Source organism: Protopterus annectens, chromosome 16.part0 (assembly GCF_019279795.1).
Source record: "Protopterus annectens isolate FY-2018-M chromosome 16.part0, PAN1.0, whole genome shotgun sequence".
Lineage (NCBI taxonomy): Eukaryota > Metazoa > Chordata > Ceratodontiformes > Protopteridae > Protopterus > Protopterus annectens.
In genome coordinates, this window is record NC_056750.1 from 559,316,406 (window position 1) to 559,334,939 (window position 18,534).

An 18,534-nucleotide genomic window follows, 5' to 3' on the forward strand; every position below is an offset into this window, starting at 1 on the left:
AGCTGTGGATGAAGGTAAGTTGGTTCATACAGCCTACCTTGATCTGGCCAAGGCCTTTGATACCATTCCCCACTCAGGAATCATAGAAAAACTTACTAAGCTAGGCATCAACAGCTGTATCGCTAGGTGGGTTGCAAACTGGCTCACAGATAGAACCCACAATGTGGAAGTAGCTGACTCCAAGTCAGACTGCTGACCAGTCACAAGTGGAGTCCCACAGGGTTTGGTCCTGGGTCCTCTCCTGTTTGGTATCTACTTCTCTGAAGTCCAGGCCAACACAAAGGGACTCTGGCTGACAAAGTTCGCAGATGATTGCAAGTTGGGAGCTATTATTAACTCCCCAAGTGATGCTGACATCCTACAGAAAGGCCACAATGAGACCAACGACTGGTGTCAGAACCATGGCCTAAAGCTCAATGCCAAAAAATGTGTCTTCATCCCCTTTGGGAAAAACCCAGTTCCCTTTTATTACCCCATAGATGGTAATCCACTGAACACAGAAGGCGTTATAAGAGATCTAGGAACACAGGTTGACAGCAACCTCTCTTTTGACCACCACATTGCCACTGTGGTCAGTAAGTCCTTCTGTGTGGCACATCTCATTACTAAGGGTTTTGCATCCAGGAAGAAAGAGGTTATTGTCTCCTTCTACTCTTCCCTCATTAGGCCAATCATAGAGTACAATGCCCAATTTGGCATGTACCTCAATAGACACCTGCAACAACTGGAGAGGCCGCAAAAGTACCTCACAAAGAGGATCCTAGGCCTTAAACACTTGTCCTGTATGGACAGACTCAAAAAACTCCAACTATTCTCTGTCTCATATTGCCTACTTAGAGGCGATCTCTGCTTGACTTACAAAGCCATGTCTGACCTAGCTTATCTGTTAGAAATGCTACATCTAAAGAAATCACAATCCCTTTGCACCACATGCTCCAGAGACCTCAACCTCACTACCACAATCAACAGAACATGCTGGAGGGACAGGCCCATAACCCAGAGACTGCTCATGCTATGGAATAGACTTCCCATACATGCCAAGCAGAGCACCTCACTGGCCCTCTTCAAGAGAAATCTTGATGAGTGGATGGGAAATAGAAAATTCACCCAGGGGATCTCACTCCAGTGGCTCTACTCGACACACACGCACACTAGGAACTAAGGTTGGGTGGCATGATGCCAGGGTAATCCTATGGGCTAGGCTTGTAAAGGCTCCAGGGGCATTATCCTAGTCCACACCTATGAACCTTATAACCTTATTCTTGTATTACTTGTAATGTAGTTGTATTACTACTTAAACTACTCTTCTCATTTTATGGCTATAAGATGGACAACAGCCGCCCTTAAATAAAGCAGGAACCTCTGCACTCTTCTTCTTGGGTCATCTAAGGCTCTCTACTTGCATTTTCATACCACAGAAAGTACTGTGCCCTGAGACAACCAAGGGGCAGCTGCTGGACTTGATGCAGTGTGAAAGCTAAAGGGGAGAGGACCAGGAGTTTGATTATAATTATTCTCTTTCCATACTGGCATAAAACATCTCTTGCTGTTTCATTTCTGGTTCAGAAAGTACCCAGAGCTCATGATAGCCATCCTAGGCTGCAGTTATGGACCTGTCCACCACTGGTCCTACATAGGTCAAATGCCTGAGATTATCTGACTTGTTGATTGTTGATTTCATGCTTGTAGCAGAAACCTGAGTTACATAACAATTACATGGCAGTGGTTGGGCCTACAATATCTCTGTTGTTCAGCACCTTTGCAGTTGTGGATTATGGGAGATTATAATGTTATTCTTTACTGCTGCAATTGACCCAGGTAACTGCTTAGAGTTGTAACTCTTTCAAGTATGTTTTACTTTACTGACCCTCTGTTGACCAGGTTAGTCCCACTAGGCCAGCAGTTTCTTTTCAGTGGAGACCCAAGGTGGTATTTATACTGACTAGGGGAAATTTAACTGCAATACCAGGGCACTTTCTCTACTCTCTGGAGCTGCTAGGTGGTGCTGGAGGACTGCTACTGCAGTTCTGGGAATCCAAGATGGAGGAGAGTGAGGTGGAAAGTAAAAGAAAAACAGACGTTTTTAGCGTAAGGAAAAGTAAAGGAAATGATTGTTGTAGAGCTTGAAGTTTGAGATTTGGAAACACCAGTGTTATTGAAGTTGATGAAACAGAAAGAATCAAAGGATGGCAATGAAGCAAAATGGAATTATATGGTACAGCGAAAATGTAACTGAGGAGTCAGACTGGAGCAGCAGCTGTTGAATCAGAGGTATTTCTGTCTGATGGAGTAGTCATTCTAAGGGTTTAACTCTGCACCAGGGTAATTTGAAAGAAAAGAGAAGAACATATGCAGAAGCAGCAAAGCAAGGGAAGCAGGAAAAAGTTATTGAGGAAAAAAGACAGCAGAAGTTTGTAGAGATTCAGCAGGCACAGTGCAGACACACAGTGTTAAGAATAAAAAGTAAAATTAGTGATGGTATTAACAGACATGTCATTATGGACATACTTTTATATCTTTAGGATTTGCTGCCAGGGGCATAAGGGCATTAATCCAATTTGGAGAAGATTTTTTCTGACATGACATTTGAAAGTTTTGGTTTAGTGGAAATATTAATTGCTGAAACTGAAAAAAGAGTACTCTATTGAAGATTTTGTAACTACAATTAAAAAGAAAAAATAACTGTGCATTTCAAAACTTTCCACATAGAAGAAAGTGAGTTAAAGATATGTTTAATTAAAGATGCAATAATGAATATATCCTTTTGTTGGCCTGGTTGGTTCCAGTAGGCTTGCTCTTTTCATGTGAGACCCAAGGTGGTATTTCTACTAAAATTCTTTCAGCTTTTCCCGGTTAGGGGTCGCCACAGTGGAACTCAGGTATGCTCATGATTGGCAGTGGATTTTACGGTGCCAAGTTGCCAGCCCGACACCCAACCTTCGACCAAGGCACACCCATTCACGCTCACACCTACCTGCATGTCTTTAACATCACTCGACCATGGGAAGGACATGCAGACTCCACACAGAAGGCGCTCCAGCCGAGAATCAAATGGGAGAACCTCTTGCTGTGAGGTGACAACGCTAACTGCTGCAGCACCGCAGCAGCTATCCAAGGTGGTATTTCTACTACTATGGGAAATTTGGCCAGAACACCAGGGACTTTCCCTACTTTTTGGAGCTGATAGAAAGTGCTTGAGAGCTCTTACAGCAGTGAGGAGGAGGACTAAGGGAAGTAGCATCATAGATGGGGAGAGAAAAGCTACAGAGAATTTGGTGGTGGGAAGTGAGAATTTGGAGAAAAATTTGATATGGAGCTTCAGAATCTAAACAAGGATTCCTATGTCATGGGTGTTACAAATGAGCAGTGTTTAGCTGAAGGAAGTAAGCAAGTCTGTTGAAGTTAAGCAGATAACAGAACTGGCATCAGGAGAGCTTGCAGATGATGTTCTGTTAAAAATAAGTGTGCAGGGTGATCCAAGTAACAGGTATGCTGTTTCATAGGGTGAGATGGCAGATAACTGTTTCAGAAGTGCTGAGGATGGTAATATGGAAAAGGAAACCAGTGATGTGGCAGCACAGGATGGAGCAGTTAAAATGTATGCAGCAGTGACAGAAAGTAAACGAAGAAATCAGCAGCAAACTGAGATGGTGTCTGGTTTTGTGGCAGCAGATAATGCAGCAACAAGAGCATATGCAGCGGTGACAGCAGACTAAAAAGGAAAACAGCAGCAAATTGAGATGGTGTCTGGTATTGTGGCAGCAGAAGGTGTCTGGTATTGTGGCAGCAGATAATGCAGCAACAAGAGCATATGCAGCGGTGACAGCAGACAAAAAAGGAAAGCAGCTACAAACTGTTAAGTGAAACTATTTTCAAAAGAAGACCAGTTGTGACAGTGAGAACTGAAAATTACACTGTAATAGACAGATATTATGTATGGAAAAATTTGGTAACTGTTCTGTCTTATAAAGCTCAAAAAATGTGGTCTTTTATGCATATTGGGACATGGACTTTTTGTGACAACATTTGTGATGGACTGATTGGGAAATTTCTGGCACTGTTATCTGTGGGAGGTAAGTGTTTGTTTTCTGGTAGTAACTTAAATGTTGAAAAAGTTACTTTGCAGTTTAGAACTGATGAGCTGGAAGAAGATGATTTTAAAAAGAATTGCATGCAGAGTCTTTGTGAAACTGTTGATAATATTGTGAAAGTTAGAGATGAGAGAATCTTACGGAATGGAGAGTAGAGATTGGAAGTTGTTTTGATATGTGAAAAAACACAATGAAAGACTTGACAAGTATTATTTTTGTGACTAGTTATAGAGGAACATTAAGATATGTTGGCCAGCCTAAATCATGTTTCTTTTGTGGGGATGTTTCTCATTTAATTAATGATTGTCCCAAGATATAAGGGAACCAGTGTGGGGATAAATGACATACATCAAGAAGATGTGTGCCTGAATGCAGGTTGTGTTAAAAATAAAAAGACACTTTGGGATTGACTGTCAGGAACAAGCAGTAAATAATGAAAATGAGGAAGCCAAGGAAGAAAAGATACATGAGGCAGGACAAGAGGTTGAGTGAGAGGGTGAACTAGGTGAAGAACAAACAGTAGAAAAAACATGTGGAGAGAGAGTGCATGCAGGAAAAGGGGTCAGGAGAAGGGATTGATATAAATAATTTTTTGAAGCTCTAGCCAGCTAGGATTCTGAGGATAAAGGTTTATTTGCATGTAAATTCAGGAAAATATTAATTTGGGGAAAAAGTAAAAATAAGAAAGCAAAAAATTAAAAATATTTCCACTAAACTTAAAATGAAAACAACAATTTGAGTACTTTCAATAAATGTGTACAGTATTATTCATATCATAAGGAGGACAGGGATATTGAAATGTTGTGCTAAATGTCATGTGGGTGTTATTTTGTTAGAGGATGTAAGATTCCTGACAAGTAAAGAAAGACTGCAAACAGAAAAATTGTGGGCTCCAAATTTAATATGGAACTTAGGAAGTGAATGTTGTTCTGGAATGACTGTGTGGGAAAATACTGGTTGTATCATTGGTAAGTATGGGAAAGTTAACTGTTGTTGATGTGAGATGGAGATAACATGTTTATAGAAGTACAGCATTATATGCACATATAACAAACAAGGAAAGAGAATCTGTTTTATCAAATATTAGATAATGCGGTGGTTGACATGAAAAATATAATTGCAGGGGACTTTAAATGTGATTTAAGGGGAAATGTAAAAAAAGGAAAATATGTAAAAATACAGAAAGTAGTAAAATGTGATAAATTAGCTGTGCAGAACAAAAGTCAATGGACTTATAGAAGGGGCACTTGGATCTGAAAGTGATTTGTTTCATATTTTCGGAACGCTTGGGGGTAGCAGATATTGATACAGTTGTGATGCTTATTTCTGAGTGTTTAGCAATATTGATGGAGATGATGGCAGAGAGGGAGTATATTAGAATAGGAAAGCGAATAAAAAGAATACATGAGAAATTATGGGTTGAAATTTTAAAGTGGAAACTATTGCAGCTATGGAAGGATCATATATACATGAAGGGCTTGCATAAAAACTGGTCTGAATGGTGGGACGGAATTTAAAAAGAAGTGTAAAAAGTGTTTATTTTTCCCAGTGTCAGGATGATGTAAGAAAGGAAGACAAAGTGAAGTATGGGACAATGTACAGAAATGTATTGGAGAATTTAGAGAGTAATGCAAGAGAGTATTATGGTATGGAAACAGACATAGATAAAAAATAAGGCATTATGGTGTAGGAAGATATATTATTTACCTGAGAGAATGGAGGAGGTGTTTGGGTAAAATAATAAAGGAGGATATTACCAAAATGAGGGAAATTAAAAATGTAAAGGGAGAGGTAAAATGAACACAAGCAAATTATGAGTATTATAATCCGTTAAGTGTTAAATGTGTATATTAGTAAAAAGAATGAAAAAAAGAGAGTGGAAATTTTAAAAAATATTCTGGAATGAGTTGAGGAGGAATTTGAAAAAGAAATTACTATTAGTGAATTGGATAAACTACTCAGGAAAATAAATACTGATTCAATATTGGGTTAACATGGTGTGGGTTATGAAATGTATAAGAAATTCATGGATTGACAGTGTTTTGCAACTGTATTGAATGATTGCATGAAGAGTTTGTTTAAAAAGATGTATGTAGTAGGATAGTAAAATTTATATGGAAAAAAATGAATTGAACAATTGGATATCCACCTCACTAAATAACATGGATTATAAAATGTTTATGAGAATGGAAGGAAAGATGAGTGACATTATGGTAGAAAGTAAATATGATATAAAGGGAAGGGATGTCAAGATTTCTGGAGTTGAGAGAAATTGTGGATATTTGTAAAGTAAAATGGAGGATATGAATCTTATGGTAGGTGTTATTAACAAGGTATGATACTTTGTGGGATGTTATTTAGTATGGAATAGCAATAGAATTATATGCATCTGTGTCTGTGTGTACGGCAGCATATCAAAATAATAAAGTGAGGTTGTTTGTGAATGGGTGGCTGAGTAAAGAAATGTACATGAAATGTGATATATCACAAGGATGTCCCATGGATAGAATATTGTTTGCATTGATAATGAATGTGATAGTGAGTGAACTGGCTTATAAATGAAAGCTACTAGGATTGTGATGCAAAAGGAGGTGGTGATTCCAGTAATTTTGACACATAGTTGTAGCTGTTTAAAGGAAATGGAAATGACCCTGAAGAAAGATAAACTTTTGGATGTTGGTGATGAAGTAAAAATTGGGGTGTTTGTATTTTTAAATGAATAGACCTGTATTTGCCAAGGATAAAATTTCCTAAAAAATGTAGCTATTATGTAAAGTGATGGTTTGATAAAATAAATGAAAGAAATATGACTTCTGTGAAGGATGTATAGATTAACATTCAAGAAAAAGTTTTATCTGATGAATTCTGTATCAATGGGGAGAATAGTATATGTGTCAAATAAATTTTATATGATCACAGAAAAATATGAAAAAGAAATTAACATAGCGTAAAAGAAACAAGTACCAAACACAGCATCTTAATTCTTTAATTGATTAGCACTTTCTCACCATGAATGGCGCTTCATCAGACTATACAAAAGTAGAATAATAACATAACTTATAGTTACAAAATACATTGCTTGACGAGGAATCATGATTTTAAGTAATCGCATGCATAAAGAAAAATACATATAATGTCACATGAGAGCTCTCATTCATTAAAATCCCACTATTGTTCCATTCATTTAAATAAATTACATGCTTTTAGAAGTGGTCTTAGAGACATTTCCATTCAGCCCCAGAACCTCATCAGCCTGTAGTCTAATTATCCAATGAATCTCACATTGTTCTGTCTTATTCCTAACATCTAGAAGATGTAGATCCTCCCCAATGCATTCTAGTAGCATGAGCTTAAAATGTGTGGAATCATTCTCTGTTGTCTGCTGAATTTCTGTCAGCTTGCCTAAGTATAGCTGCCACATGTTGCCTAATACACTCTTTCAAAGTTCTGTTCATATTTCCAACATAAGACAAACATATAGTGCAGTTTGCCAGCTAAACTAAATTTTTGGTATAGCAATCAGCTCCAATCCTAAAATAAAAATCTCTTTGCAAAACTGGATGTCGGAAATGATTAGTACTGTCAACATAAACACAAAAATTACACTTTTGTCAGGGAGATGTATCTAAATTAACTGCTGGAGCTTTATCACCACCACCACCATAACAAAGCATTCTCTTTAAAGACTTCTTATTCTTAAACTTGAAAATGTGGAAGTTCTCCTACTAAACTCCTGATCTTATCTGACGTGATAGGCCAGTTCTTCTTAACTATCTAACAAATCATATCAACATTACTAGAGTACTGTAGGACCAAATGGGTGTTGTGTAACATTATTTGATGGATAACTATCCACTGAATCCACATTCCTTGAAAAGTAAGGGTGTGCACGATTGTCCCTCATCTGTCTAATATCTGCTGCCATCTTTTCTAGTTTACCCTTCTAATAGCACTATTCAACAAACTCATTTTGAAGCAACTTAATATCTGAATTAAAATCCTTATCATTGATGTTTAATCTAGAGGCAGTCATCCCTTATCATCTAAGTATATTCTTAAAAATACAAGCTGGATGCATATGGTCTCTCCTGAAAATGTTATTCTTATGGCAACTCTTCCTAAACAGTTCTGTATTGAACGTCCCATCAGCACTCCTGATGACTCTAACATCTACAAAATCCATAGTGTAAATGGAATATTCAGACATAAACTTCAAAAATGTGGTAGTACTATGCAAGTTAGATACAAACTCCTCCAACATGCACATTGGTCCTGTCCATAACATAAAGATATCTTCCACACATATCCTAAAAAACATAATAAAGCCAGCATACTTAGTATTGCTCAAAACATGGGTACTCTCCCATTGTGCCATCACTAAATTAACATAGCTATTTGCACATTATGTGCCTATAGCTGCACCTTGCTTTTGCCAATAACTCCCTTCAAACAAAAACACATTCCTCTCTAAAATTAACTATAGCAGATGGGACCTTGATTTAAAATTTCATCCAGAAGTAGACACATGCAAGGAATGTAGTACTCCCCAATACTGCTCTCCTGTATTAGCAATCAGGTCACCTGGAGTGGGAATAGAACCAACAGCCTTCCGGTCTTCCAGCACCAAAGTGTGCTACCTGTAATCCCATTGACATTTCAGTAGATGACGTAAAAAATACAAAATGAAAACAATGTATGGACTGGGGGGATGGAAGGTATGTGCAACAATGGATGTTAATGAAGAGAAAATTCAACATATAGCAAATACTGTTATTGTGGAACTTAAGATGTGATTTGTTCATTATTGAGGACAGTGTGTTATTTTTGCAGTTTTTAAATTCATCTGTTACAAATCTGCAATAAAAGAATATATGGACAATATGGGAAGAGGAGACATATTGCAAGAAATTCTAAGCCATTCTGCAGAAAATGCGCAGAATTTGGAAAGTTCTGGTCTGATTGTCCCATAAAGGAGAAAGAAAAAGTAGGTGAAGATGAAGATTCATTAGAAAAGCAAACAGATGAAGATATTATTGAAAATATGTTGAATGAGAATATGTTGTACAGGAAGTGAATAATGAAAGAGATGGTTAAAAAATAATTCATTGTAAAGAAATTAAGATGCAAAAAGAAAATCGATCTACCATTTTAGGGAGTGACAAAGCAAAAAAGTGGGATTTGGAGACTGTGAAGAACGAGAATAAAATGATGAAAATTCAGTAGAAGTGGGACTTGGAAGAAAGAAAAAAACCTGAAAACAGCAAATGGAAAAAAAATGGCAGACATTTTAGAATTAAGTGTTAATAGTATTAAAATGATATTAGAAGTTTATTGGTGGTTGACCTGTGCAATAAATAGTTAAACAAACCATGCAATAAAGAGGAAGAAGGAAGAGAAATGAAGCCATATGGCAAAGGAGGATTATTTGGTCAGGAGGAAATGAGACATTCAGTGACAGGAATTTGTATAGGGAACGAGGAGTTACAAATATTAGATGTAACAGTAATACCAGGAACGGTAGTTATATGGGACATGAGAATGTAAACAAAAGTGTATAAGATTAGTGTTGATTTATGCATATGTTAATATTATGCAGAGAAAAAAATGTTTAAAAATATAGTGTGTGTGCTTGTGAATTTGTCCATAGTGATACCAGAGGATTTTATCTACAGTTTAATGAATGAAAAAGTAAAAATAACACAAGATATCATTTTACTAAGAAAGCAAATAAGGTGTGAAGATTTAAAGACCAGAATGGAAGAAGATGGCCATATAGAAGGGGAATTTGTAAGATTAAGAATGCTTATATACTCAAGACATGAAAGAAATAATGTGAGAGGTATGGATGCAGCTAAATTTGTGGACTGTAGAGCAGTATGAGCAAGATTAGAAGACAGCGAAATAATTAAGGGATGGAAGGGAATTAAGAGGTCAACTGCTGATTTCACAAAGAATGAAGCTATAAGAGAAAGACTGAAGCAAGTTCATATGACACTAAGGGCTTTCTTCTAAGGATTGGATATTAGATGATATATAATCAAAGGTATATGGACTGGTGGATGAAATAAAAACTTGAGCATAAAGAAGTAATACAGAGAAGTGAGAAAGAACCAGGTAGGGATAAAGTAAGACAGAGAGATATGTCTGTGAGGAACAGAGAAGTCAAAATGATGTTATATAGATACAGATTTTCTTAAAGGAAAGAGATGAGGTTTCACCATATTTATGATCAGGAAGTTAAAATGAGAAGGAAAGATAGAGGTAATGTGGGATGTAAAGGTAGGGTAAAAAGTAAACATGATATTATGGAAGTAGTAGAAAAATTATAAGTAAAACATATGAGAAAATTGGGAGGGGGAATGGAAAGTTAAAGGAATATCTAAAAATGTAAGGGAATTTGTAGAAGAATTTATAAAGGAAGAAGTAGAAAAGTGATGAAAGAAAAGAAGATTCAGCACCAGGACTGGATAAATTAGTATATTTTACATGGAGATCAAAATATAAATACAGAATAATTATAAATAGTTTAAATGAATGTTTAACAGAAAAGGAAATATGTGGTAGGGTAATACAATTTATATGGAAGAGAATATAAGAAAAGAAAATTAATTGGAGACCAATAATGTTATGTAATAGAAATTATAAAATATTTATGAAAATATTACAGAAACAAATGCAAAATGTTTTGGATCAGATTGTAAGGAATGGTATTTATGGAATAAAAAGAAAATAAGAGAAAGAAGAGGTTGAGATGATACTGAAAGGAAAATAAAGAAGTTAGACTGACAACATAATGCAGAGCCAGTCACAATGACATAATAAAAATTTTAGAAGTTTATGGAAGAAGAGCTGGAACAATTAATGCAATGAAATGTTATGAAAAATTATGGGTGGGAGTTATGGTAAATAGGACGAGATAAAGATTAAGTGAGAGGTAAAGCAGAGTTGTCCATTGAGTATGTGTTTTTGTTTCTCTTTGTTATGAATGCAGTAATACAGACATGTATGTGTGAGATGGAAGAAGCAAGCTGATAGATTAAAAAAGGGGTAGTATATACCATTATGTCTGTTATACAAAGATGATTTAGTCCTTGTAGGAAAAAATAAGGAACTGATAAGTGAAGTGGCAATAAGAATATAAAGGACATTAAACATGTTAAAGATTTGGTGAGATGCAAAGAACAAATGGAACATTTTTGCAAGAAAAGAAATGCTTTGTGAGTGAAGTTTGCAGGGTATGAAAGTACAATAAATCAAAGTAGAGGGAGAGGATGATAATGAAATAAAACTGTTATTGTTTTAGTGTATACGATTTTTATCATTTTTGTTAGTGTACACGTTGAACACGAATGTTTAGGAAAGTTAGCCTGCTTGGAGCACACGTTTCTTACCCAAATGAGAAAGAGTTATTGGAAATTTTCTTCACTTATATGTAGAGTTCAATACTAAACCCATTAATAAAAGGAATAGTATATAATAAAAAGGTGTTTTTAATCTGGAAAATCCAGTGGTGTATTTATCATCTGTGTATTTATATTGGATAATGAAAAATGTAAAAGGAGGAGACAGATTGATAGAAGAAATCTTGTATCTGAGATATAAATAATATGGTAGTGTGATAAGAAACAAAAGGAAAACAAATGTATGGAGTAAAAGAAATATATAAATTAGATTTTGGAATATAAAAATGGCTGAAGCTGATGGGGATAGAACAGAATGGTATAATTCAAGTTGGGAAAAATATTGGGCCACATTCCAAAAGATCTGTAATCAGTGTAAGTGATTTACTCTGGTGTAAGCCTGTCCTGATTCCAAAAGACTTGTTCTTGGTGTAAGTGACTTACTACAGTATAAGGCCTCACATTCCAAAAAACTTTCTTGTGGTGTAACTGATGTCTGTGAAGCAGGCTTACACCAGGTGCCAGATTCGAAAAGATTTGGTCTTGGTGTAAGTGACTTATTCTGGTGAATAATACTGCCACTTTACTGGTTGAAAGTGAAGAGATTTGCAATATCTGTTTATTAAGATTAAACAACAGTCTCAAAACAGGTTTCCCCTTTAATATGTAGAAGACAAAGATCATGACAGCTGTTAAAATTATTGTATTGATTCTTGATGGGGAGGAAATAGGAATTGTAGACAAATTCAACATGCTTATCAGTTGTGAACTGGCAAGCAGTCAAGAAATCCAGTAAATCAGTCATGGCAGAAAGGGCATGAAAAATCTGGGTAATGTCCTCAGATGCACAGTTTTATTTTTGCATATAGTGATTCACCTTAGCCAGAATATCATATTTTCAGTAACATAATCTGGATGTTAAATATGGACAGTAAAAAAAAAAAAAAAAAGGGAGCAAAACTGACACATCTGAGTTTGGTATTGATGATAAATACTGTACATAACTTGGACTACTGGAAAAATGCATCTGTTAGTGTTGGAGGTGATGGAACTCCAATGGCATGACGTCAATGATGTTTATACTTTAAATCAAAGATCACAATGAAGACATCAAGCTTGGCATCAACAAATGGCAATTTAAAGGGGTAAGATTAGTAATACAATGGACTGATATGACAAATACAGCAATGGATGCTTCTGTATTAGTGATTAGTCAGAACAACTGTCCATTGAGTCACCAAGAGTCAGCATCAAATCAATGGGACTTGACCACAGCAGTGGCAACCATCAATAGGCTGATTTGCTTGAATTCCTGCTCAGCTTCTTATTTTCAGTTTACTGAGGAATTTATTGATGGAGTGACTTTCCACTACACAATATGCCATCTTACACAATATGCCATCTATTGATATCTCTTTTGGCCTAAGAAGGTTGTAGGGCTGAGGCAGTAATTTTAGGGTAGTAAATAAAGGCTTGCTTGTTTTATCCACACAGTCTATTGTTTCTGTGAAGTAAAATCTTTGATCGTAAACTTTGAAAGGTGAACATTGTATTGCTTTGTCACATTATCTGTTAGTTTACCTTGCCTAAAGAGTGTTCCTTTCTGTCACTAGAGGAAAACATTTTTGGCTAAGTGCTTTATTTATTTATAGATTGAGTTGATTAATTACTTACCCAGTTAACAAATCTTAACTAAGTAAATGGGGTGTACCAGATATAGACACATACGCAAACAACATATAATTTCAAATGAACAAGAACAGGAAATATATGAAAGCTTATAAAATACAGTACAATATATAACTTAACAATAGTTTGTAAATGCTCAACAGTATATACATGATGGCAGTAAACAGATGGAATAAAAAGGTGCAGTATAAATCAAAGTAACAGCAGATGCATTTTGCAAAATGGAATTACAAGGGTGCATATTATGTTATCAAACTGTTAAAAGTTTGAACATCATATGGTCGACACTATATGATCGAACGTTTAAAAGTCCGAACGTTTCAATGGAGATTTCTGTACAGTGCAGAATGGGAAGATTTCCCTTTCCTGCACTGTAGTGTCATCTTAGAGTTGGTATATTTAAAGACCAGGGGATGTGGGGGTGCACGGGGGCTTGCCCCCTGCTTAAAACAGTCAGGTAGGTTTTTTCTGTAAATTTTTTTTTTTTTTTAGCTTTTCGAACTTTTAAAAGTTCGATCATATGGCTTCGACCATATGACTTTCGAACTTTTAAAAATTCAATAACGTAATATACACCTGGAATTACAGTTACACATTACAGAAAAACAGAACCAGAAAGAAGACCCCCCCCCATATTTGTCCTATTACTGTATTTTATTAGAGATTAGATGCCAGCTGGCATCACTGAAGACAGGGGAGGAGAGGAGAGAGAGGTATTATCCTGTGTAGCTAAAGCAATTACATTTATTGTCTGTGACAAGATAAGAGTCAGGAGATTTATTGAATGTACTGAGACTGTCCAGACCTCTCAACTGCCCTATTTGGAGGAACATACCTATTTTTGGGCCTGATATACCCCCATATATGATGCACCTATTTTTGGAAGTATACCCCTATTTTCAGGCTTGATTTACCCTTTCACACAATTTTCTGTATCCCCCTCATCACTTGTGATTTTTAAAGCAGCTTAGTATACAAAAAACCCAACTTCATCACCAATATTCTGGCTGGAAGTACATATTTTTCAAGAGCCTTTGTGTTGTTTTCAGTGTCTTCAGATTGAGTGGTATGAGGCTATTAGTTTATTGGATAGCGTTTGGTAAGATGTTCCAGCATGCAGGAGCAATTTTAGTGAAGGAGCTTTCATGGACAGCAACAGTAAAGGGTGACCTGCTTAGATGGACAGTGCCCAAGCCACAGAGAGAATAGGAAGAGGATTTGGTAGACAATTTAATGGGGTTAGAGAGACAATGTTTTTATGCAAGAGTCTGAAGGTAAGTGTAGTTTGAAGTAGAGGAGTTCCATCACTAGCTGGTGCCATTTACCCTTACTCACAGTGGTATAACGAGGTTCTTTAAAGTCTGACAGGAGAATACATCAAAGGATTTGGTTTTGCGCAGAATGAAGCTGTGAGATGTTTGGTGAACAGAGTGATATGACTGGAATTTTGTCTGGGAATTAGTATGTTAATGGCAAAAGAATGTCTAGTCTCAGTAGTTAACAAATTAGAGATTTTGATAAAAAATTCTTAACTGAAAGTACTTTGTGTATTTGGGTCACAGTGTATTTGTGATTGTTTAGATGACAGAAAGTAAACCAAGATATGTTTGCTGCTTATCAGGGAGGGTAATCCTGAGGGATCAATAAATCAACAAGTAGTACTTATAAAACTGCCTAGGTCTACCCTTCTAGAAGAGGACCTGTCTTTTTGGGAGGCAGTGGGAGGTGAGACAAGAAAGAGAGAAGTGTGTGTGTGTGTGTTTGTCTATATATATATTTATATATATATATATATATATATATATATATATACATATATATATACGTGAGTGTGTGAATATGCATACACACATATATAGTAAAAAAAAATTTTATATATATATATATATATATATATATATATATATGTATACGTATATGTATATATATATATATATATATATATATATATATATATATACACTTCATCTCAGATCTGCATTAAGGCTTTCAATTCTTTTGTTGGCCATTCATTGCTGGTCTGGATACTCTAGTAAAGTGAGTTATGGTATGGTTTTAGAGGAAAGAGTCATTTGCCTTCTTTGATCATTCATTGCAAAATATTCTAGTTACATTTTTCTGCAGAACTCTGACTCTTAATACATGTTCATTGCTCTGGGACTATCGGTTGGTCTTTGCTAAATGTTCTGTGCATAACTGATTGTCATTATATGTTGTCACTTGTTTACTACACTAACAAACCTCTCTTGTAACTCAGTCACTTCCTGTGGTTTAAATAACTTAACTTTGACTTCAGCATGAGCATATGAGGACATAAATATTTCTTTGTGCATTTGCAGGGAAGAAAAGCCATTTCCAGTGGTAGTGCCAACTATTACATTACAGCAGCAGGAAGTCTTGTTATAACTGCACCATCATTGGAAGATTCTGGTGTCTATGTGTGCAGAGCAACAAATGCAGCCGGTTTTGCAAGCCAAGAAGTACACCTTTCCATTTACAGTAAGTCTTTCTTGTAATAAATATGGCATGCTCTTCTTTCATGGTAAACTGTAGTCTCTGCATTAAGGGGAAGTAGAAGGTGTCACTTATAAAGCCTCTTGTATGTGTATTATGACATCATTTTTTTCTTTCATAGGACGTTACTGGCTATTGGCCCTGAGGCCCTTAGAAGCCTAGCGAAGAATTTAGTCCATGTTCCAACAAGTCAGCTCCCTATGTCAGTGTCCATCAGGGATACAGGTGGAGTCCCATGGGTGTATTTTCTGTTCCCCATCCAGTTATCCAGGTTGTGCTTAAAAAGGTTTTATGAGGCACTCTGCTTTACATGAAGAGGGAGTCTTTCACAGAAAGGGGAGTCTCTGGGACACAAATCTGTCCCACTAATGAGTCCTATTGATGTCACAGACCAGGCTGAGGTCACGCGTTTGGGTTACTCGAGTGGAGCTTGACTTATAGATATGCAGCAGTCCCATCATGGCGGGGTCTGAGATTGCTTTGTATGCCAGACAGAGGTCACCTCTGAGGAGTCTGTAGGAGACTCAGTAGAGGGGCAGGGTGTTTAGCCTATCTGTGTAGGGTAGATATTTGAGACCCTGGATTCTCTGGGTGAGGAACCTCTGTGGTCTTCCCAGCTGCTGCAGGTGATTTCTGAGGTACATGCCAAAAGGGGCATTGTACTCAATAATGGGTCTTATAAGGGATAAATACAGGGATGTTATGACCACCTTGTCCCTGGATGAGATTGCCTTACTAATGAGGTGGGCCATGTAGAAAGCTTTCCATACAATGGAGGCAGTATGGTGGTCAAAAGTCAGTTTGCTATGAATCTGTGTGCCCAAGTCCCGCATGACTGATTGTGTGCTTAGTACCTTATTATCAGTGTGATAATTTGTGGTGACATGGGGACATCACTGTCCCCAAAAGGGATGATGATCCATTTTTTGGCATTCAGTTTGAGGCAATGTTTCTAACACCAGTCATTTGATTGGGTGAGACCCTCTTGGAGGATGTCCACATCACTAGAGGAACTGATGATAGCACCCAGCTTGCAGTCATCTGCAAACTTGGTCAGCCATAGCCCAATAGATTTGCCCTGCACCTCCGAGAAGTATATCCCAAACAGCAGAGGCCCCAAAACTGATGCTTGGGGTACACCGCTTGTTACGGGTCTACTACTTGAGGTGGCTTCCCCTGTTTTGACTAGGTGGGTTCTGTCTGAGAGCCAGTTTGCTACCCATCTGTTAACATATGGATTGATGCCTAGTTGAGAGAGTTTATCTATTATACCTGAGTGGGGGAGTAGTATCGAAGGATTTGGCCAGATCAAGGTAGGCAGTGTGGACCATCTTCCCCTCGTCTGTGGCCTTGGTGACTGTCTCAAAGATGTCGACCAAATTTAACAGGCATGACCTCCCCTTGACAAAACCAAACTGTGTGGTATCAAGTGTTTTCAGGTTGCCAATGTCCTTCTTAATGAGGTCCATGATAATCTGCTCCATGGCCTTGCAGATCAGGCTAGTTAGGCTGATGGGTCTATAATTTCCTGGATCGGTGGATGCTTCACCTTTCTCCAAAGGGGATGACAGTAGCTGACTTCCACTCTGCTGGAATGAAGGCAGTACTCAGGCTTTGGTTAGAGTGCCTAATTTTGCTGCAAGCTTCTGCCTGAGTTCATGTAGGATGCAGCCTGGGATGTTATCCGGTCCCATGGAGGCTGTATGTTTTGCCTTTGGGAGGGCAGTGATGACTTGCTCCCTAGCTGTAAGGGGAGGGGTGCAGGTACTGAGGATGTCCTGTTTTACTGATGGGGGGGACAGAGGAGTGAAGTTTTCACTGAACATGTCTGCCAGCAGCTTGGCTATATCTACAGCATTTATGTATGTGGTGTCCTTGACCACCATTTCTGAGCAGATCTGTGTATTTCCCATGAGATTGCGGGCATATGTCAAGAAGGCCTTATGATTGTGTTTAGTAGACTTGGCCAGTTTGGACTTGAAGTTTACTTTGGAGGATTTCACTAGTGCTCTTGCTTGTTCAGGCTGAGGAGAGATTGCTTCCAATTAGGCACCTGCTGCTCCTTGGTGCTGAACAGCAATTTTTTCCTTTTATTATTGAGTTTATTTATTGTAGATGTCAACCAGACAGGTTTACTCTTTCTTGGAGGATGATTTCATCCTGTGTAGTATTCCTGATTCCATGCAGCTATATAAATACTCATATAGTATTTTGGTGTAGGATTGGACTTATGTGCCAGTTCCTATGGGGGGGGGGGGGGCTGTGAAGCTGTGTATACCTTCCATCAGGAGGTTGTAATCAGCTTTGGGGAAGTTTTTTTTTTTGTTTGACCCTAGCTTGGGGGTGTCAGGGAAGATGGTGACTTCGAAAGTGACTGCTTTGTGGTCAGATCTTACCAGGGATGATGACACTGTAGGGATGCTGCAGTGGTTACTCATGTTGGTTAATACCAAGTCCAAGATATTTTCACCTCTTGTGTGGGTGTCAACCAACTGGTCCAAGGCATTTGCATTGACAAAATAAAGGAATCGCTGGGCATTTGTGTATTGGCATGAGTATTTCTTCCACTCTATGATTGGATAGTTAGTCACCCAGGATCGAGGTCAAGGGTTGAATCTTGATGGATTTGAAGAGGTCCGGATAGATGTAGTGGGCATCTTGAGTCAGAGTTTGAGGCCTATAGCCAGCTATGATTTGAACAGGGGTCTTGCCAATTGTTAACTGCACCTGGAGTGTTTCTTGTGCATCATAATGTTTGACCAGCCTAGAGGTGTGTATGTCTTTTATATATATTGCAACTCCACCTCCTTTTGTTTTGCTGCCCATGGTTTGGGGTCTGA

The 18,534-nt window shown here is 37.5% G+C and overlaps 1 protein-coding gene across 2 annotated transcripts in view; it reads left to right on the forward strand.

Moving 5' to 3' along the window:
* The window catches only part of HMCN2 (hemicentin 2), a 2,554,053-nt gene that overhangs the window by 736,210 nt on the left and 1,799,309 nt on the right, over positions 1–18,534 (forward strand). For both annotated transcript variants that reach the window (XM_044058392.1, XM_044058391.1), the window contains exon 21: positions 15,520–15,679. In XM_044058392.1, the coding sequence (XP_043914327.1) occupies positions 15,520–15,679 (160 nt within the window). The remainder of the gene's footprint in view (positions 1–15,519; positions 15,680–18,534) is intronic.